The sequence below is a fragment of the Bactrocera latifrons genome, unplaced genomic scaffold, assembly GCF_001853355.1.
Source record: "Bactrocera latifrons isolate USDA-ARS-PBARC rearing strain unplaced genomic scaffold, ASM185335v1 scaffold_54, whole genome shotgun sequence".
NCBI lineage: Eukaryota > Metazoa > Arthropoda > Insecta > Diptera > Tephritidae > Bactrocera > Bactrocera latifrons.
Genome location: NW_017537201.1, coordinates 313,865 through 334,632, shown reverse-complemented (window position 1 = coordinate 334,632; position 20,768 = coordinate 313,865). Strand labels below are relative to the sequence as shown.

General features: G+C 37.2%; 5 protein-coding genes across 7 annotated transcripts; 2 read left to right on the top strand and 3 right to left on the bottom strand.

Annotated features, from left to right (window-relative positions):
- The first annotated feature begins 773 nt into the window (after positions 1-773).
- On the top strand, positions 774-2,689 carry LOC108974217 (aminoacylase-1-like). Of its 2 annotated transcripts, XM_018941925.1 has the most exons (7): positions 774-866; positions 955-1,041; positions 1,112-1,456; positions 1,600-1,746; positions 1,810-2,093; positions 2,157-2,290; positions 2,357-2,689. In XM_018941925.1, the coding sequence occupies exons 2-7, from the start codon at positions 957-959 to the stop codon at positions 2,559-2,561; spliced, it is 1,200 nt and encodes a 399-aa protein (XP_018797470.1). In that variant the 5' UTR covers positions 774-866; positions 955-956; the 3' UTR covers positions 2,562-2,689. The 2 variants fall into 2 exon arrangements, with proteins under 2 accessions (XP_018797470.1, XP_018797469.1); XM_018941924.1 differs by having other exon boundaries at positions 774-1,041.
- Positions 2,690-4,742: 2,053 nt separating this feature from the next.
- LOC108974216 (band 7 protein AGAP004871-like) lies at positions 4,743-6,273 on the bottom strand. The gene is made up of 6 exons (XM_018941922.1): positions 6,193-6,273; positions 5,988-6,138; positions 5,568-5,933; positions 5,342-5,507; positions 5,108-5,276; positions 4,743-4,931 (listed from the first exon to the last, which is right to left on the bottom strand). Exons 1-6 carry the CDS (start codon positions 6,230-6,232, stop codon positions 4,846-4,848), a joined length of 978 nt encoding a protein of 325 aa, XP_018797467.1. The 5' UTR covers positions 6,233-6,273; the 3' UTR covers positions 4,743-4,845.
- Positions 6,274-7,465: 1,192 nt separating this feature from the next.
- Positions 7,466-8,689, bottom strand: LOC108974213 (erythrocyte band 7 integral membrane protein-like). The gene is made up of 5 exons (XM_018941918.1): positions 8,577-8,689; positions 8,367-8,517; positions 7,927-8,292; positions 7,691-7,856; positions 7,466-7,638 (listed from the first exon to the last, which is right to left on the bottom strand). Exons 1-5 carry the CDS (start codon positions 8,632-8,634, stop codon positions 7,549-7,551), a joined length of 831 nt encoding a protein of 276 aa, XP_018797463.1. The 5' UTR covers positions 8,635-8,689; the 3' UTR covers positions 7,466-7,548.
- A 413-nt stretch (positions 8,690-9,102) lies between these two features.
- On the top strand, positions 9,103-17,576 carry LOC108974236 (cell division cycle and apoptosis regulator protein 1-like). The gene is made up of 13 exons (XM_018941946.1): positions 9,103-9,530; positions 9,599-9,839; positions 9,908-10,239; positions 10,310-10,813; positions 13,454-13,892; positions 14,683-14,785; positions 14,860-15,167; positions 15,363-15,551; positions 15,741-16,285; positions 16,357-16,538; positions 16,613-16,848; positions 16,910-17,007; positions 17,072-17,576. The coding sequence occupies exons 1-13, from the start codon at positions 9,103-9,105 to the stop codon at positions 17,361-17,363; spliced, it is 3,897 nt and encodes a 1,298-aa protein (XP_018797491.1). The 3' UTR covers positions 17,364-17,576.
- A 550-nt stretch (positions 17,577-18,126) lies between these two features.
- On the bottom strand, positions 18,127-20,539 carry LOC108974231. Of its 2 annotated transcripts, none has more exons than XM_018941938.1 (5): positions 20,266-20,534; positions 20,024-20,147; positions 19,330-19,537; positions 19,012-19,258; positions 18,127-18,909 (listed from the first exon to the last, which is right to left on the bottom strand). In XM_018941938.1, exons 2-5 carry the CDS (start codon positions 20,144-20,146, stop codon positions 18,822-18,824), a joined length of 666 nt encoding a protein of 221 aa, XP_018797483.1. In that variant the 5' UTR covers position 20,147; positions 20,266-20,534; the 3' UTR covers positions 18,127-18,821. The 2 variants fall into 2 exon arrangements, with proteins under 2 accessions (XP_018797483.1, XP_018797484.1); XM_018941939.1 differs by having other exon boundaries at positions 18,825-18,909; positions 18,994-19,258; positions 20,266-20,539.
- Between the last annotated feature and the right edge of the window lie 229 nt (positions 20,540-20,768).

Genomic DNA, 20,768 nt, shown 5'->3' with positions numbered 1-20,768 from the left:
TACCCTCAACAGGGTATATTAAATTTGCAACGGATTTTGTAACACCCCGAAGGAAAAGTCGAAGTCCTTATAAAATATACATACATATATATGTATATATATACAAGGGAAATTATTAACTCGGTCGTCATCAAAATGGGGGTTTCTCTTCCGAGGCTGTTGTTAGTTCGTTTCGTGGCGTTTTCTACGTGGCGGCTCCCAAACCCAGCGCACAACTCTAGCGGGGGATGGTTCGCCTTTTCACTTTAGCTTGCTTCAAACGGATCTTCTTTGGCTACCCAGGAGATACTTGGTCTAAGACCGAAAGTCGTGAGCTGCGTGAGTCATATGTAAAAGTATCCAAGTGAATGGGAATCAGAGAACTTTCCTCACTTTCGTGAGCTTCTACATATGACCCCATCCTCCAATGCCAATCCTCCAATAATGCTCCGTCAAAATCAGGAAGAATCTCTTCGAGCCGTCCGATGCCAAACGAGGTTTCAGACTCTCACTCATTCGCGCGCCTTCTTCAATATACTGCTGGAGAACTTAATTTCGTCACACTGATCTATCTTCCCCGAAATAATTGGAGAAATAGTTTATGATGTACAGTATCTTGTTTTCAACCAAATCTCTACATTTTAAATTAATCGATACATTTTGTATTCATCGATATTGTTATCGATACTTATCGAACATTGATTAATCTCAGATAAGTCTGCTAAATATAGAGGCCCTACTTACATGCTGTTCACATTGATAGGATATAATGAGAAGTTCAACGAGATAACAAATAGTTCTACAGGTACTTACTCAGCAATTGGTCTCCCTGAAGTGCAAGTGGGCATAATAAGAGTTAATAACAACAACTTTTTTACGCACTTAAAGTAAAAATAATTTTCACAAAACAAATTACGGCTTAAAATTTAAATTAATTGTTCTTAAATTTTATTTGAAACAAATTTATGGCTGAAAATATGAGCGACTGGGAGAACAATAAGGAAATACAATTGTTTCGCGAATATTTGCGAATACCCAGCGTCCATCCAAATGTAGATTACAGTACGTTAAATAAATAATTTTTTAAAAAGTAAAGTTACTTAAAACTTGATTTTTTTTGCATAAAAAATAGCACCATGTGTGGATTTTTTGAAAAGGCAAGCCAAAGATTTGGGTCTACCTGTACAAATATGCTATCCAGGCGGCCCCACCAAGCCCATAGTAATTATGACATGGCTGGGCAAACAACCTGAACTACCAACAATTATGCTCAATTCGCATATGGATGTGGTACCGGTTTATCCGGAAAAGTGGACGCATCCACCTTTTGCCGCAGAGATAGACGAGCAAGGACGCATATTTGCGCGTGGCTCACAGGATATAAAATGTTTGGGCATGCAGTACTTGGCAGCTATACGGGCGTTAAAAAAGAAAGGCGCGACATTCAAACGAAGTATACACATCACTTTCGTGCCCGGTAAGCGGTCTGTTGTGGGATTCTTATTATTTTAGAATCAAAATTATATGATAATTCGATTTGGAATGGAAGATATTCAGGAATTTTATGTTAGAAATTATAGAGCAAAGTGCTTGAACTACTTAAAATTGCAAATATTTTAGATGAGGAAATAAGTGGTATTCTGGGCATGAAATGTTTCGTACACACCGAAGATTTTCGAAAACTGAATGTCGGTTTTTGTTTAGACGAAGGCGTAGTAAACGTAAAGGATGAATATGTCGTATACTATGCGCAAAAGACTATTTGGTGTAAGTACAAAACCAAAAGGCTGGAATAAATATCACACTATCGTTTATAAACTTTATGTACAGATGTTAATTTCACTATAAGTGGCACAACGGGACATGGATCCTTGTTGCACAAAAATACAGCAGCTGAAAAATTCCAATATATTCTGGGTAAAATGTTGGAGTTAAGGAAAAAAGCGGAAAATCAGTTAAACGGCAATCGCTCGCTGGATCTTGGTAATGTGAATACCGTTAATTTGACAGTAGTGAAAGGTGGCCTACAGAACAATGTCATACCGCCTGTGATTGAGGCAACTTTCGATCTACGCTTGGGTATCGAAGAAGATCTTGAGGCACTACATAAGCAGGTTAGCCAAGTGGTTGCTTATAATTTTTATGGATTTTTAATAATTTGTTCTTGATAATTGCAGCTCCAAGATTGGTGTGAAGAAGCTGGCGGTGATATAACGATCAAATTCCCTACTCAAGACAAAAAAACTCCGCCCACTGCTATAGATGAAACCAATCTTTTTTGGGTTGCTATGCAAAATGCGTTGAAAAAACTGTATGCTCAGGCGTTCCAAAACTTTTTTTTATTATTTATTAGCAATTTATTTAAAATTTTTTTCAGTGGTTTGAAAGTGCGTACCGCAGTTCTGCCAGGTGTCACAGACGGTCGATACGTGCGTCAAGTGAATATACCAACTTTATGTTTCTGTCCGATGGCGAATACGCCGATTCTACTGCACGCTAATGATGAGTATTTGCAGGCTGACATCTATTTGAAGGGCATAGAAATATTCGAAAATGTATTGCCAGCCATAGCTAATGTTTAAACTAAATCATATAAATTTATAGAAAGTATTTTCAACAAAATGTTGCCTTTTAAAATAAATGTAAAGAAGCTGGAAAGAAGGTCCAAGCTTGGGTGGTACTAAATTTTTAGGAACCATAAGCAATAGTAGTCTAAAATATATTTTTGATGCTAACTGCATCGATATTTTTTCGATAACTAAGATTCCAATACGATATAGGGCATTCAGAGTGAGGAGACCATTAAACTTGGCATATGAGCGCTACTCGAAGATTTGGACCTATTTCGTCTCCTTGCACAATTAAAGATTTTTATAAAAATTTTAATTTTTAAAGAGGTCATACTTTTTTCGGAGTTGGTATTTTTGACAGCTATCACGTGTAAATTTATTACCAAAATAATAGTTCAGTTCGTGCGACGCATCGCGTAAAATATATTCAGTCGACATAATCGTCCAGCAGAGGCGGTAATTCGAGCAGACATGGATCAGTTTCGCACCACGTTTACTCTATTGCGTAAAGGGCATCTTCAGAAACGCCGTATAGTGCGTAGTGAAGACGCTTTTTTTGCTGTCGAAGAGAGTACAGAAAAGGACCCGAAAGATTGGCTCTACTCTTATACCGACGCATTAATTGGAACTGTTTCCATCCACTTTATGGAAGATTTTGCGGAAAGATCTTGGATAACGGACTTACGTAATTCAGCCTGATTAAGAATTAAAGCCGATCATCAAGCGCAACGCACGTTCGGTGAATGAACCCAAAACGTGATGGGCACAGATCCTTATTTTCATAAGAAGATTTGGTTCGGCGATGAAGCTCAGATTTGGTTGAATGGGTACGTTTATAAATGTGAGATGATAATCCGCAAGGCATTGTTGAGACGATGTTACATCTTCAGAAATTCACTGTTTAACTAGGATTAATAACCTTTTCGTGTCTGAATTGAAGGATGTTGTTATGGAAGACCTTTTAATCGAACAAGCTGACGCTATATGCTATTTAGCTGACGATAAAATCAATATATTGAAGGAAAACGCGTCTCGTATAGTGAACTCGCTTGCCTACGTTGATAAGTCCGTGATGATTGACGCGTTAGAAAATAATATTCAGCGCGTTATTGCCTACATACGACCCAAATATTCGAAAAAAATTGGTCAAAAATTGAGGCTCTCTGCTGCAAATTATTCTGGCCGCTAGCCGCGGCAATTTTTTACCCGAAATTCTTTTTAAAACAATGACTTCTTTTGATAATAAAGCTAATTTCTTAGCCATATTTTTCATCTTTATGACATAGACATCGCTTACGAGGCTTTAGCCGAGTTTACAACAGCTTGCCTTCTCCACCTGGTCTTTCGCTGCTGTCAATGCCCAACGAATCTTTCTCTCGAAAATTCGTGACGCCGACTTATCGAATATTGTCCTCGTCCATGCCTTTGCACAATATAGTAGTACGGGGATGATGAGTGACTTGTAGCGTTTGGTCTTTGTCCACTGCCAGACCCATTTTCATTGCTTCCTTGTCCAGTCTGGAGAAAGCAAAACTAACGGCGCTGCTGTTATGGCCATGATATCGATGTCAGTGCCGTACGCCAGCAGTTGTACACTCCTATAAAAGATTGCACCTCCTCAATTAAGCTCTGCAGCTCGCATTATTTTCTCCAGCAATAGATTGAAAAAGTCAACCTCGTTTGGTATGGAACGGCTCGGAGAGGTCCACCACGATCCTGACGGAGCTTTTGGTATTGCTCTACGTCAGTTGACATATCCATAATATTTATGCGGGGATCTAATCCGAGACTGGTGTGTTTTTGTCATTGGTTTTTATTTTAGCTGGCGGATGCCAAACCATCCGCCTTCGAACAGATGTGTTTTGGCTACACAGAAGATACTTAGTCTAAGAGCGAAAGTTGTGATCTCCCTGAACCATATGTAGAGGAGCCGTTTCTGGCCGTTCCCAAGTGAATGGAGGTCAGGGAACTTTCCTCAGTAGCAAGAACTTTTACATATGGCCTCGTTCTGTATTCTTAGCCATATCATTAAATTATATGCGTTGACCCAATTAAAAGATGGGCTCAATCCGGGTCAGATTTGATCAGATGGTATGCATCGATCTTTTTTGAAAACCAATTTTATACAGACTGTTATTGAAATATACTATATATTATATTAACAAATTAATTGAGTTCGGTGACTTTTTCAAATAATACGGATACAATTATATTTATTGTACGTTTAGCCAGATAACTTCTATATTACGTATAATTTAAATTACGAAAAACTTTCGCAAGATTTTTTATATTCCTTTTAGCTTTCTTGTGATAATTTTACAATTTTGCAGTCCAAAACTCTATATGCTTCCTCTAAGGCTTCGTCCACCTCTCGATTATATTCTGATTATTAATATTAAACAAATTAATGTCATTAAAAATGCTTTTACATTGCGAAGGGTCGCTTTCTCAATGTCTGCTCGGCAACCCCCGAAAGAAGGAGTATTGACTAAGTTAACCAGAACTTAATTGATGTTGGTTGCTAACCAGGCACTGAAAACACGACCCTGGACATCTACCTAACTCCTCCTTTAGATTAGTTGAAGCTCTTTTCTTTGATGAGCTGTCTTGACTCGGTTCAGTACACTTGCCCATCATTAGCTGTCTTATCAAATTCACGGGGAATGGAAAGATGATATTTTTATTTTGATCACCGGAAATAAGACTCAGGGTTTGCAAATAGCGCAGCTAAAAATAAGATGATTCAAAATCTAAAGTTAAAACTATTTATATACTGTTATATAGATGGTGACCTGCAGCGCTACGGGATTTGCTGCTATAACATCGGATGCGGCTTTCAAGGATTTCGAGGCGCTCAATTCACCTTCGGCTGAAACCACCTTCGCTTTTGCCTCGCGTATAGCTTCTGCTTCAGCGGCCATAGCACGCTGTAATTGGAGTGGCAGGCGTACGTCTTTGCTGGAAATTACCATTGTCGGTAATTTTAACGGTTTATTTTTGTAAAACAAAAATACCCACATTTCAACACGCTCAACAAGTACCCCCCATGGTGTTGTTGCGCTTTTCAGTAACGCCGCCATGGCCATTGAGACCGCATCCTTTTCGGACATCAATTCCAGAACGTGCTTCTGTCCGGCTACATTCCGCAGCGTCGCTTGCGCCAACATGCTGGTGGCTAAATGTACGTTTTCTACTTGTATTACCGCCAGTAAGGGGTCGAATATGCGATAGTAAACCGCAGCGTCCAAGCTGATTGTCACATGATCTTTCGTGAGAATTTCTTGTGCTGGCACATGATACGACGTCGTTCGCAAATCAACTTTTACACAAAAGTCTACACATGGTATTCTAAAGACTAGACCCGGACCACGTGCTCCACCACGTCTGCAACGAAGTAATAACGTCTCTAATAATAACTTCAGAAACAATTAGCAATACCTCAAACGTCCGCATCTAAATATGACGGCCCTTTGATATTCAGATAGGACGATCAGAGACAGAAAGATCGAGAGCGGAAACGTTAGTATTATCAATATGTGACTTATGAAGACAACGGCCTGTTCGATGCCGCTGGGTGGATTGTTTTCACCTGAAAATATTTCACAATCGCAATTATACAATATTTTTGTGTGTGCAATCTCACTTGTTGCAAAATATTTGACTTCTCTTCGCTGACGAGTCATATTTTGTTGACTGAAAATTTTGCGAAACAAATTAAAATAAATGTGAACTCTGAAAAACTTTAATTTTATTCCAGTTGACTTTCTATTTTATATACTTTTTCTTTCAGTTTCTTCAATATATAGGGTTCTCTGTTTATATTTCATGGTCACTAATAATATATCGTGGAATGGTATAGAGAGTTCAAAAGGGAAGCGAGACAAAAAATAAAGAAACCCAAATTCGAGAGTACGAAGAGCTTGACAAGACGGAGCATACTCTTGTAATGCCCCCGATTCCCCAATAGATAACAACGGAGAGGACGTTCAATTGCCTGGTCGTGAAGAAATTCGATTTTCAATTACCCATCTGAAGAACAACAAAGCGGCGGAAGTCGATGGATTGCCGGATGAAAACATCGCATTTAAGGTTCTATCGAGCGTACTGTGTGAAAGATTAAAGCAATAAACTAATTGGACCTTATTAGTTTGGCTTATGGCCTGGAAAATCAATAACTGACCAGATATTGACCATGAGCCAAAAGGAAGGTCGACACACGTCACCTCTCCCTCGATTTCAAAGCTGTTGTTGGCAGCACGATAAAAATGTGCCCTTATGCAGCTATGTCTCCGTCAAATCTGGAAGGACTTCTCCGGGCCTTTCGATGCCAAACGAGGTTTCAGTGAAAGCGACTCTTTATCGTGTGATATCTTCAATCTACTTTTGGAGAAAATAGTTCGAGCTGCAGAGTTTAATGGAGCAGGCACAATCTGCTGGCGTACGCCGATGATATTGACATCCTTGGCCTCAACAACCGAACTGTTAGTTCTTCTGCTTTCTCCAGAATGGATAAGGAAGCGAAGCAAATGAAACTGGCAATGAACGAGGGCAAGAGGAAATAACTTCGAAGTCGTAGATAATTTAATCTATGTTGAAACCAGCAATAATGCCAAATGAAACGTCGGCCTTGAAATCCAATGCAGGATAAGTCTTTCCTACAGATGCAACTATGAACTAAGTAGGCAATTGAGAAGTAAAGTCCTCTCTCGACGAACAAAACAAAACTCAATAAGTATTATTTCCGTCCTGTTATATGGTGTAGAGGCATGGGCGATGAGTTCTGATGAGTGGGTGTTACGAGTTTTTAAGAGAAAAGTTCTGCGAAAATTTATGGTCCTTTGCGCGTTGCCACGGCGAATATCGCATTAGATGCAACGATGAGCTGTTTGAGATATATATGACGGCACTGACAGATGTAGCTTAGCATACGGATAATTTAATGAAATCCATACATATCAATTAAAAAAAAACACTTCGTTTCACAATTCTAATAAAACACCTAAATATCCATCAGCTCAATCGGAAACGGAAATATAATTGTTGAATTGCGTTCCGCCGATATTGTGTTCATAGTTTGCAAGTACCGCAACTGAAAAATAAATATTACAATTTCATCTTGAAAGAAATAGAAGTATAAATACTTGTAATGCAATAGGATTCATTCCGATTATATCCGAAGCCTGCTTTAGCGCAGTCGACGCTTTGTATTCACCTTCTGCAGCAACAATTTTCGCCTTGGCCTCACGTGTGGCTTCTGCTTCGGCAGCCATAGCCCGTTGCAGCGAAAAAGGCAGGCGAACATCTTTGCTAAAATAAGAAAGTAAAAATAAGTGATATGAACTTGTTCCCTATGCATACAGTTAAGCAGTTTAGTTACATTTCGACAAGCTCCACCTTGACTCCCCAAGGATCGGTTGCTACATCTAAAATATCTTCGATAGATTTGGAAATGGATTCTTTATCGGCCAATAGCTCCATGAGCATTTTTGTGCCTGCCACATTACGCAGCGTGGTCTGAGCTAACAACATTGTCGATGACATAACATTAGCAACTTGAATGACTGCTCTTAGAGGATCATCTATGCGGTAGTAGATGACAGCGTCGAGTGTAACTGTCACTGAATCTCTTGTGAGTACTTCTTGCGGCGCCACATCAATTGAAACCGTTCGCAAATCGACACTGACGATACTATCAATGCAAGGTAAAACGAAAAAAATACCTGGACCGCGCGGACCACCCTTTCTAAATATTTACAAATAGTTTAAAGCTATATGTATGTAAGCGTATATTTGAAATAATTGTTAACAGTGGTTTACCTTAATCGCCCCAACCGAAACACAACTGCACGTTGGAATTCCAACATCACAACCAGACATGCAAATATTGAAATCGGGAAAAAGATCAAAAATAAAATGAACGAAGTCACAGAGGCAACTTTTTCGATTGCGCTGTTGGCTTGATTTTCGGCTAAAACACATTGCAATTTAACATTTAAGTACATACACAGGAATTGCAAGGGTACCCACTTGTAACAACAGGACGTCCGATAACATCGCCGCGACTACTTCCGTTTGTTCCGCTCATAACTAGAAATTTTGTATTTCGACTGATATTTTTATTTCAATTGAAATTCAAAACGAATTTGTATTACATTATATTCTCTTCTTCTCTAAGAACAAGTTTTTGATTGCCATATTGCTAAAAGCTACGCAGTTTTGAAAAATTAGTGCAAATAATTTTATTTGTTATTATAAATATGCTAAGTGTCCAATACACACCGTTCAGAGTGTAGTTCATAAATAATATTGCTTGATATCTTTCGAAATACAAACTACCGTTCAAAGTAAAATCCCTTTATCCAATTTTATTTTATTGGACATGAATACCCTTAATATAAATACTACTATTCAAATGCAAAACTGAGCTGCTTAAAAACCACCCTGTTAAGTTTGACAACTGCAATTATCGGCATAGCAAGAAAAGTGTATAAGCGTGTAATTCTACCGAAAAAATTAATTTTCTGCTAATAGAATTGTTTTAAAAAAGATAATAATGTCTTATGGTGGCCAACAAAATCAGCCTTGGCAGCGAAAAGGCGGTTTTTATCAGGGCGGAAATAATCAAAGCGGAATGTTTATGCAGCAACAGCATGCTTCTTCCCAGTCGGCGTTTGGACATTCGGCCATTTTTTCGCAAGGTGGTGGCGGTGCACCCTCTGTATCTTACCCACAGCAGCGGTCGACATCTTTGAACCCAGTTGCTTTTCAGCAACCAAATACCGGTGGACAAACGATGACCAACTCTATAGGCACCGTAACAAAAATCAATAATGAATGCGGACTTATCAACGATGAAGTCTTTTTCTACCGCAACGCTTGTAAGGGAGCCATTCCTAAATTGGGTGATCGCGTAATGTTTGAAGCCTCCTATTCTACAACAGGACAATTTAAGTGGAATGCAACGCTGATACAACTAATGGGGTAAGCTATTAATTAATTTACAATAAAAAATCAAGAATATGTATATATGTTTACCGTTTTTTCCAAAGTGGCAATATGTCGCACCAAGCTCAACAATTGCCATCTTTAATGGGCAGCGGCGGCGGGGGTAGAAGTGGAAGTGGTTATAATGCTGTACCGCCACCAAATGAATACCAACTGGCGCAGATGCAGCTACAACGACATGGTTCACCGCGCCACTCCTCACCTATGCGTGGCGAACGAAGAAATGACAGAGATCGAGACCGCCGCGAACGTGAGCGCAATATTCGCTCCCGTGATAGTGATGATGTAAGTAAATATATCTCGTCAATAAACATACATATATTAACATTAAAAATATACTTTTTTTCTAAAAGCAATTGGAAAGAGACCGTAAGCGGCGTCGTGAAGATAATGAACGAAGTCGTGAACGCACCATGTCCGGTATGGGGCGAGGCCATGATAGGGATCGTGAACATGAGCGCGAAAGAGAACGTGTTCGTCCTGAGGGCAAGCCGGATCACGCTTTGGAACGCCGAGATCGTGAACGGGAGCGTGAACGTGAAAAGGAGCGAGAAAAAGAAAAGGAACGTGATAGAGAGCGAGGAGACCGTGTTGAACGCAGCCCACATCGTCCACCAGCAAAGGGACGTCGTACTCGTGCTATTCGACGCTATATGGTGCAAATACCCAAAAATATATTAGCCTAGTAAGTTAACAAAAACGAATGCATTTACTACAAAATATATTTTACTCCAAAATAATTTGATAATTTCCAGTAATTCAGCTGATTTGCAAGAATTACGTCAACGTTACTCAACATTATACATTCCATCGGACTTCTTTCATGCCAACATCTTGTGGCCTAAAGTTTTCACACCTGAAAATGCTTTCTCACTACGCCGCCCATGTCAGTTTCATATAATGCATCGTATTGTGGATTCGCCATTCGAGCAAAACAATGACGTACTAGAGCCATCAGATGCAGATTATATATATTCTGCTAAGGTTATGCTTATGGCATGCCCACCCATCGCCGACCTTTATCAAAAATGCTTTGAAGACGACGATAACGACAACGAGCAGAACACGGTGCACCCTTCACGCCTTATTAGTTTCCTCGTAGGTACTAGGGGACGAAATGAGCCCATGGCAATTGGTGGTCCATGGAGTCCCTCACTTGATGGCGAAAATCCTGATAAGGATCCGGCCGTATTGATACGTACAGCTATACGCACTTGCAAAGCATTAACTGGCATCGATCTGTCACAATGCACTCAATGGTATGTATTTTCTGTTATTTTTAGGGCGATATTACGATATTTATTAAAAAAGTACGTCATTTTATAAGAAGAGTTATATGTTTGTGTGTAGGATTGGAGTTGAGGGAATTATTTTGGAAAGCAAATATTTCGATTATGCGATGATAGTGTTTGCTTATAACTCAGTTGTTAGTAATTTATGAAATAGTTTAGTAAATAATATTCTAATAGCGAACACGTATGACTCTATCTCAAAAGGATGTTTTGAAAAATAGCAAATTCAAATACAACCTTATTCGGACCGTTAAGGACATCGCAGTTCGATATAACGTATTGAAAAATTAGGTTTAATAGATTATTTCAAAATATTCCAGGCTTGATAGAAAAAGTCAGCAATGTGCAAAGTATATAATCTAGCAAAATACCATTGGTTCCCAAGGAATAGAGTGAGGTTACTTAACTACTGTCTCATCAAATTTGACCCGGACTGAAAAGAAAAACCTTAAAACATTAACTAGGGTTGCATCAAAGCTATGATACTCTTCACAATTACAAATGATTTCATATAAGAACTTCATTTTGATGGGTCAGCTTGTATGGTAGTTATATGCTATAGAGGTCGGATTTGAACAATTTCTGCGGAAATTGTTGTGTCACCTTGGACAATAAAATACACGAAATTTCGTGAAAATATCTTATCTAATATAAAAGTTTCCAATACAAGAACGGGATTGAGATCAAATAGTTTGTATGATAGCTAGATTCCAAAGTACCGTTTACTTGCTTAATAATTTGTGCCGAATTTCGCTAAGATATCTCGTTAAATAAAAGAGTTCCCATATGAGAACTTGATTGATCGATTAGTTTGTATGACAGCTGTATTCTATTGTGGTCCGATCTGAACAATTTCTTCGGAGATTGTACCGTTAACTTGCTTAATAAATTATGCCAAATTTCGTAAAGATATCTCGTTAAATAAAAAAGCTTTCGATATAACCATTTGATTTTTGAGAGATCAGTTTGTATAGTAGGTGTATGCTATAGTAGACCGATATAGGCAGTTCCGATAAATGAACAGCTTCTTAGGGAGAAAGGAACGTGTTGAAAACTTCAAATCGATATCTCAAAAATTGAGGTACTAGTTCGAGCTAATCACTCATGGAGATGAAACTTCAACCGTTCCCACCACAGTGGTTCTACGTAACCGGTACGCTCCAGGATTTTGTACCCGGTCAAGGACTGTCAACTCGACAGAACTCTGCCCCTGCAACAACAACATCAAAGTTCATACGAACATAAAAAATTCTATCGTTTCGTTTAAATGAATAGTCCGGGTCCTATTTGATTAGATGGTATAATATAGTGCATAGTTAGTATTATATTATATTCCATAGACAAGGTTTAAAATTTATACTCTTATGATATAGTATATTTTAGTAAGTAGTGTATTTTTTTTTTTTTTTTTTTTTTTTTTTTTTGTTTTGTTTTTTTTTTTTTTTTTTTTTTTTTTTTTTTTTTTTTTTTTTTTTTTTGTTTTGTTTATGAAAAATGAAATAGCAAAATTTCTGAACCAAAGTGCATTCCCATATATAGTACTTAAGCGATCGCAAATACCCACATACCCACTTTTCGGTATACAAATATTCTCTACGAGTACTCATATTCGGTTAAATAGTATTTATAGGTGTCTACTACGCATTAAATACTGGCAAACAAAATAATTGTGCTGAAAAGTTTACAATTATAATGCGTCCACTAACTTATAGGTTATGTAATTTTCCCTACTTTAAGTTTCAAATGCCTTACGTGCATTAAAAAGGCATATACGACTCTTATTAACAGTATATTATGAATTATTGAATTAAACAAGTATTTTCATTGTATTTATTATTAATAAAGTATAATTCTTTACAGCAAGGTGCACAAAATTTTATGCAACGAATACAAAATTTATTTCCTAACGACAATATACATATGTCTATTGTGATTGTAAACCACGTTTCCCCTCTCTCATTAAAAAAAATTAAATAACTTCAAAACAAAAAAAAAAAAAAAAAAAATCAAATCGAGCATATAAAAATTTTCCACATTCCTTATGATTTTTTTCTTTCTTTTCCATGTTTCGTAAATGCGTCTGCTTTGCTTCACCATTTCACTGGTGATTGCACTCATTATATACAATAACAATAAAAATTATCAAAAAACCAAATTCACAAACTGCATTCTGGACGGACACACACCACAACAACCCAACGGAACGGCCGAAACGAATTTCAACACAACAACTTGCTGCAATGAAACATAAAAATCAACAATTTGAATGCACGCGGCTTGGCTGGCTAATTGGAACCGATGGTGGCTAATTGCAACTGCGTTCCTTCTCTAATATTTTGTTACTTTTTCTCATTGTTGTTCGATGTGCTAAAACTCAACACCCACAAACGATACGGCGTGCCTGCTGGTGAACTATAACTTAACAAAAACATTCCACACACCAACAACTACTCGTCAATGATGCCGCTGCTGCTGCTGCTGCAACTTCCACCAATATGACGGGGGCTGCATGCGATGTGGTCAAATGTCGCAACGGCGCTTGAAAATCGATGATCCATGATTGATGTAATCGCTTGGGGTTTCTTTTGTTCGAAATTGTTTGCATAGGTATCGCTTTGTGGAGCTTCACTATCATCGTCAAGATCACAAGAAGAAGGACGCACCACCGCGTATCGAAACTGTTGTTATGTATTTGCCCGATGTGCATTCGTGCATGCCGAACACCGCCCAATGGCAAGAGCTCAATCAAGTCTACAAGAACGCCGTGGAGAATGTAATCGCGCGTAGAAGTGTCGCTGCAAAGATAGCCACCAACAATAATGCCACTGCTGATTTAGCTGAAGAAGCGTCGCCAAACGGTGAAGGTGACGATGCTGCAAATGCCGACGTTACTGCAACGGATGATGCGGATAAGTCTATGGAAGCTGCCGACAATACAGCAAATAATGAAAATGACGCAGAAGCCACCACAGTCACATCGAACGGAAACGACGAGGCTGCTGCTGCTGCTGCGGACACCACGGTGGAAGTTATTACTATAGAGGAGGTAGAAATAAGCGTTGCTGGCGACAACAGTGATGATCTAAAGGCACACATGCAAATGCTAATTATAAGTTATTAACATAAATACGTTTTTTTTTTCTTGATTCTTTAGTATGTTTTGTATGTATGCCGTTGTAGAAGTACTGAACCAAATTTTTTTTTTTCTGTTTCGTCGATTTCGTTTCTGTACACGTACGATTCGGTTACGCTTTCATATGCTCACTTTCCTATAAAGCGAACATAAAACGAATTGTTATCGAACCGCAGCGCATAGTTTTAGATACAAACGCTTTGTCGTTTTAACAACACCAAAAGAAAGGACAAAGTTTTACATTACATATTAACATATATGCATGTCGTTTTGTAAACCCTTGTAAAGGCGTGCCGTTTATGTATCGCCCACAGCAATGGCATATGTTGTAACGCATGCGCACGCAACTGCGCCTGCTAAAGCAGCATAGCATTTAAGCCTAACGAGCGACTTTCAAACCGAACCGCTCCGTCTAGTTAGCACGCACGCAGCTTATGCGCAAATTCTGTTCAAATTTTAAAATTCATATTCATATCCTTTTGAATATATTTAAATGAAAAAGCAAATGTATCAAAAGTAGCAGCATAGTTGGTCTGCAATCGGTAAAAATCTACACACCTCGTGACCAAGCCCAGTTGTGCATATTTATATGTGTATCGTTAACAATATGCTAAAAATTGAATATGAATAATTGAAAACAAGCAGCAAAATCCTGTTAAAAGCTCAATGCGCATTTCATTTTAATGACTGTCGCTGATTTCAGAACGACCAACCGGAAGCTACACATTATTCCAAATTGGACTTGAAGTCGATGAAGGTGCAGGACATACGCGATGAGTTAGCCGCACGCAATCTGTCACCAAAAGGTTCAATGCTAAGAATGCTTTTTGTATGTTTATAGCCGTCTCTCATGCTTTGAAATATTTTTTATCTGCAACAGGTGCTCGTAATATAGTCATGGCACGTTTGGCCAAGGCTTTAAACACAGAAAAGTCGGAGGATAAGGCTGGAAAGAAAACAGCGCCGAAGACTGAGCCCACCAAAGTCCAACCAACGCCTGTTAAAGCGGTTGAGACTAGCGCTAAGAAAGCAGAAACCAAAACTGAAGTAGTCGAACAGAAAGAAGAAGAAAACGATAAGCCAAAGGATGAAGATAATGAAGAGCAAGAGGAATGGAACGATGTTATTGATGTGGATATGAGTGACATAGTCATACTGGATGAATATGACTCGAGCAAGAACCCGGAGGTAGCAATGCAATACAAATTTTCTTTGTTTTCCAATTTTTCTGGTTATTATTTTTTTTAAATATTTTTTTTTTTTTTGTTTTTTTATTATAAATTTCTTATTAGTAAATAATATTTATTTATCATTATTATTATTATTATTATTATTTTTTTTTTTTTTGTTAAACAAACGTCTAATATACCTTGTTATCCACAGGAAACTCCTAAAGAATTGAACGAAAAGGAGAAAAATCAGTTAATTCGGCGTTATAAATTGCCGACTAAAGAACATATTATTGTACATCCAAATAAAACCGTTAAAGGTGGTAAATTCGATTGCTCAATGATGTCTTTATCAGTGTTGTTGGATTATGGCCCAGCAGATACCAAAGAGCGTTTCTTTGAGGTTAGTACGAGACAAGTAATAGTGAAATAACATTAATAAAGAAGAATGAGATGCTATACTATATTTTTAATAAACTTTTTTTTTATAATTTTTTTTATCAACTTCTATTGCAATCTATCCCCTACCAATTTTTGAAACTTGGACTTATCATATAACCAAATTTTTTTTTTTTATATCTTCTACATCCAGGTGTCCATTTTCGCTGAGTTGTTTAATGAAATGTTAATGCGCGATTTCGGTTTCAACATCTACAAAGAGATGTATCTACACAAAGAGGAAAACAATGAGAGCACAGATGGCACCAAAGACAAACACGAAGAGACCGCTAATGGTGGCAATAAAACGGACGATGCTCAAACCATGGAAGTCGACGAAGAGTCAAAGGTCTCTGCCGATGCAAAATCCAACACTGAAGGCGGCAACGGTAAATCCATATCTGAACGTAGAGCTTCGAAACGTAGTATTGCCGCCGATGACGCTGAAAACGAACGCAAGCACAAGTCGGCGGCCGTCAACGGCAAAGAAAAGGAGCGCGAACATGTTTCGGACAAAAAAATGATTGTCGTGAAGCCACAGCTTTTGCTGTCTTTCATCTACTTCGACACCACACATTGTGGTTATGTCTTTGAAAAAGATTTGGAGGATTTATTCACAGTGTTGGGTTTGAATTTGTCGCGTGGCCAAATACGTCGTGTGCTTGGAAAACTTTCTATACGTCAAGCATTTTATTACCGGTAAATTTTTCTCTTCTAACATTTAGTTTAGTAGTAAATGATTGTGCAATCAATGAATTTGCTACTTTTAGAAAACTAACCGACAAGGAAGAATCCATCGAAGCGCCACCCAAAATTGAGGATGCTGACGATATACCCAGTGAAGAGTTGAGGAAAATTGCGCAGGGCAACTGTATCTACATACCGAAAGAGAATGAGTTTAGCGGTGAAGAGAGCGCCATCGCCTCCAATAATGACACGAATGATAATGATGGTAATTACATAACAGTTAATATTAAATTGCCTCATAAATATTAAAAAAAACAATTATTTTTACTCGCTGCACAGGTCTAGTGAACTATAATGGCATTGTCATACACGTTGGCAAGCTATTGGAGCAAATCAAGCGCACCGAGAAGAACTATGGCGATTTGGAGAAATTATATAACGATCTCAGAAAGCAACATACCGATTTGCAGCGTGATCATTCCAAGTCAAGCACCAAAGTCAAAGACTTGCAATCGGAAATTAAAGGCTTAACACGGAAACTCTCCGATGCAGATCAAGACCTATTCGCGCTGAATGTAAGTAGATTGGAATTACAGTTATAAAACTGAGCAGCACTTAATGCTTTTTTATTTCCAGCGTAAGTATCGAGATCAGCATAGCACACTTTCGCTCATTTATAGCCGTGTAGCACCATACTTCAGTCGTGAGAAGGACAAGGATCACAAGTCGGATAGGTAAAATATGCGGTTAACGGTTGCTTTCATTACAACTAATATTTCAAACGCTCAATTTATTTAGCGCACGCGATAAGGATGCTGAAAAGGATAAAGATAAAGAGAAGGACAAAACTAAAGAAAGTACCAAGTCCAGCAAAGATAAGGAGAAGGAAAAGGATAAGGATAAAGATAAGGAAAAGGAGAAGGAGAAGAATAAGGAAAAAGAGAAATCAAAGGATACTGGCAAAGATGCTGAGAAGGCCAATGAGGCCAAAGATAAAAATGAGGTTAACAAAGCTGACACCGCAAAGGAAGAAAAAGGTCCAACTGAACAGAATGAGCAAGAGGAAGAGCAGGAACCAATGGAAGACTAAACATGCATTTATCGTGGAGCATTGGTATAATAAGTGTTTTTTGCGTGTTGTGGTTATATGTGAACTTAAAAATATTTATATAACATTTACACACTTTGTCCCATCTTCGCGAGAATAACTTTAAACACGACTCGGCTAAGGATTAGATGCATATACACATTAATAAATATTTAATGAATTTTCAAAAATATATATATATATAATAAAATAAAAGGTTGCAAAGGTTTGCTAACGGAAAATATTTCATCACTTTTTTTCAAAGGCTGGTGGAAAACTTGGAGATAATCGGTTTTATCGAAATCGAAGTGAAATGTTGTACTTCATTCGGATGTTGTTGTAGTTATTTTTAGAGAAGGGTTATTGTTGGTAGCTATATCAGCATAAAGAATTGCTGTTGTTGTTGTTTTAGTTGTAGTGCCAGAGTTGAAAGTCCTTAGATTAGATTCTTGGGACGGATAAAAATCCGAGTCCGTTCCGGTTACGTAGACCCGACTGTCGTCGGAACGATGCCTAATTCGTTCTAGTGAATAATACAACGGTAAACGTCTATCCCAGGACATACATCCAAATTATTCGGACCCCACCTTTTTGTGTCAGTTCATCGGTGACTAAGCACTGTGGCTCATGGCAGACACTCTGGGTATTCATATTACAGCAAATAAGATTAAAACCTTTCAAAAGTTGTTGTTGTGCCGGTTATCAAAAGCTCACCTAGAATGCTCGATATTTTTTTATTTAATACAAATAATGAACTACACCGTTATTTGATTTAAAAAATAAGTATTTACGTTATTTTATTGATTATGAAAGCAAATTATGTACGTAATTGAATTACAACAAATACGTTTAGAGTAAAATATTGTTTGCACAAGATAAACAGTTCCAAATGATTTCGAGCTTCGTTTGCGTGTACTGTTCAAGTGCTTTATTTATAAATACTTATAAATATGTGAACTGACATTTTCCAAAAATACTAATAATTTAGAGTTACTTATTTGTAGTTACATAATTCAATTTTTTTTTTTTTTTTTAAATTTTTTTTTATCATTTTAATTTTACACAAATTAATGTGTTTTTGTGTGTGCGTGGATCAACAAATTGCTGAACTTTGTCTAAGCAATAAATAGCAGCTTAACAACTACGAGATTATTTCAATTCTTTTGCTAAATAAGCCAATGTAAAATTCAATTTATTACATAATTGAGAGCTAAAAATTCTTATTCTGTGAAAATTTAATACATCCTGGATGCTTAAGAAGATCAACAGAAATAAAAAAATCTCACTTAATATATTATTTAAAGCATTTGAAATATTAAAAAAGTGTTATTTACCTAATACACCGCTCTAACCAGCTTAACATAATTAAAATTGTAATAATTTAGTGGGTACACAAAATATGAGTACATACTTCGTCAGCCAGCTGCACAATTTGTCCAATTTCCTCCTTTTCGGTCGATCTTAAGCATCGTCTAAGCGACCCATTGGCCGCAAAACAATACGTGGATCTGGTTCCAACATGCGGTCCGATTCTTCAGCGCTACTGAGACTATAAATATTAGAAGAGAACAACATTTATAAATATACATGCTAATAATAGTAAAGTGTGATTCTCTAAAAACAACTTATGTACGATAAATGATAAAATCACCAATCTTTGTTGTCGGGCATCAAATTTCTGCGTTCTTCTTCGTCGCCTCGATGTGGCAGCTCTGATACCGGTGCGTATTGTGTATGTGAAACCAGCGGATCTGTCGAAGGATTTAACGCCATTATGCCTTCGCCACAACCAACTCCATTCTGGCACTGCAGTTGTCTGGCTAATGATTTCTTTTTATCAAATAATGGGCAGCGGCAAACACAATTACGTCGCCAATCAGCAACTGATGCATAGACTCCTAAAAGTATGCAACAATTTAACATGTTAAGAAATGCAATAAGATGAAAAGAATAAAAACTGTGCACTTACCAATGCATACTACACCGGTTACTGTGAAGAATACAACCAGTACAATAATTCTGGTTGGAATTTCTGAACAGGTCACCACAATATCGTTGTCGGGGAGATCTTCGGTATGCCTATTGTAAAACAAATTACGGGGCATGCTTGCTAAAGCGCTAGAAAAGATTGCTACACCAGTTGCAATAGACAACAGTCCAAAGATCAGCAGAAATAGCTGGAAGTAGTCGTAATTAGAATTAAAAATAATGAATGAAGGCAATGAAAATAAATCTTTATTTATAAAGTGGTATGGCATTAAATGCATTTTTACTATAGTATATTAGACACTGCATGGTTACGTTTCTTAGCACGACATACATATGTACATATATGCGTATATAAACATATGTGTGAACATTTATACAGCAGAATGCGTGAACAATTGAGTTTTTCATGATCGTTTGCACAATCCCTTTTAAACAATATAAGTACACACATACATAAGTAAGTGAACGCTCAAAAATAATTTGCTTATTAAAAGCATAAATTTAGGAGGATCCGAAAAATAAATAAAAAACTCAAAAAATATATATTATCCTACAAAACTTATGTTGATTATTTTGTGTAGAAAGCCATTTAAAATTCCACTTTAATCACCAATAAGTAAATTAAGTCAAGCTTAATATCACTTTAGTAATATTATAAAAGTTTTAACCAGTACCTGAAATCGCGAATTCCTCAGTATTTTAAATGGTAGTAAACGGACATTGTTTCTTCCTGGTCGTGGTTCGTAGGAGACCGAGACGGTTGTCGGTTGATAAACAGGCTCTGCTCCCATGGGCATTCTATATAAGAATCAAAGTTTTTCAATTTGTCTTTATGCTTGTCTAGCAATCATTAAAGTGATTGTTATTTACGATATGAGTGAATTATTTTGAAGGTCAACATATCCTGATATCATACCTTAATTTTAGTTTTGAACTTGTAATTTATAACTTTAGAAAGATTTGTGTGTTTTCGTTGACAAACTTGATTTCTTTTCTAGTTTTGAAAAATTCAATATTTTATTTTTCTTACAAAATATATACTCGATTGTCAAATTGGTGTTTTCTTCAACAAAGCAAATGCATCCTTCGAGGTCCAGTATGGGCAACGATGCTGCCAAGTCTGTTGAATGTCATTGGTAAGAGAATATCTTCATAAAAATGTATAACTTGTCAACCCTCAGAGATGCTTAGAGTGTCAAATATACTCAATATGAAGCAGCGGAAAAATATAATTGTTCTTTATTTTAATAATATATTGGTAATGTTTATATTTGAATTAAAAATATATGTGGGTGTTGTGCTATTATAATTTCTAAATTCTCTTTTATTCTTTTTTGTAAGTCTAAATTAATGAATAACTATTTGTGGTTAATGCATTCATTGTTTTATACTCTTTAGGTAAAGGAATTGCAACTCTGT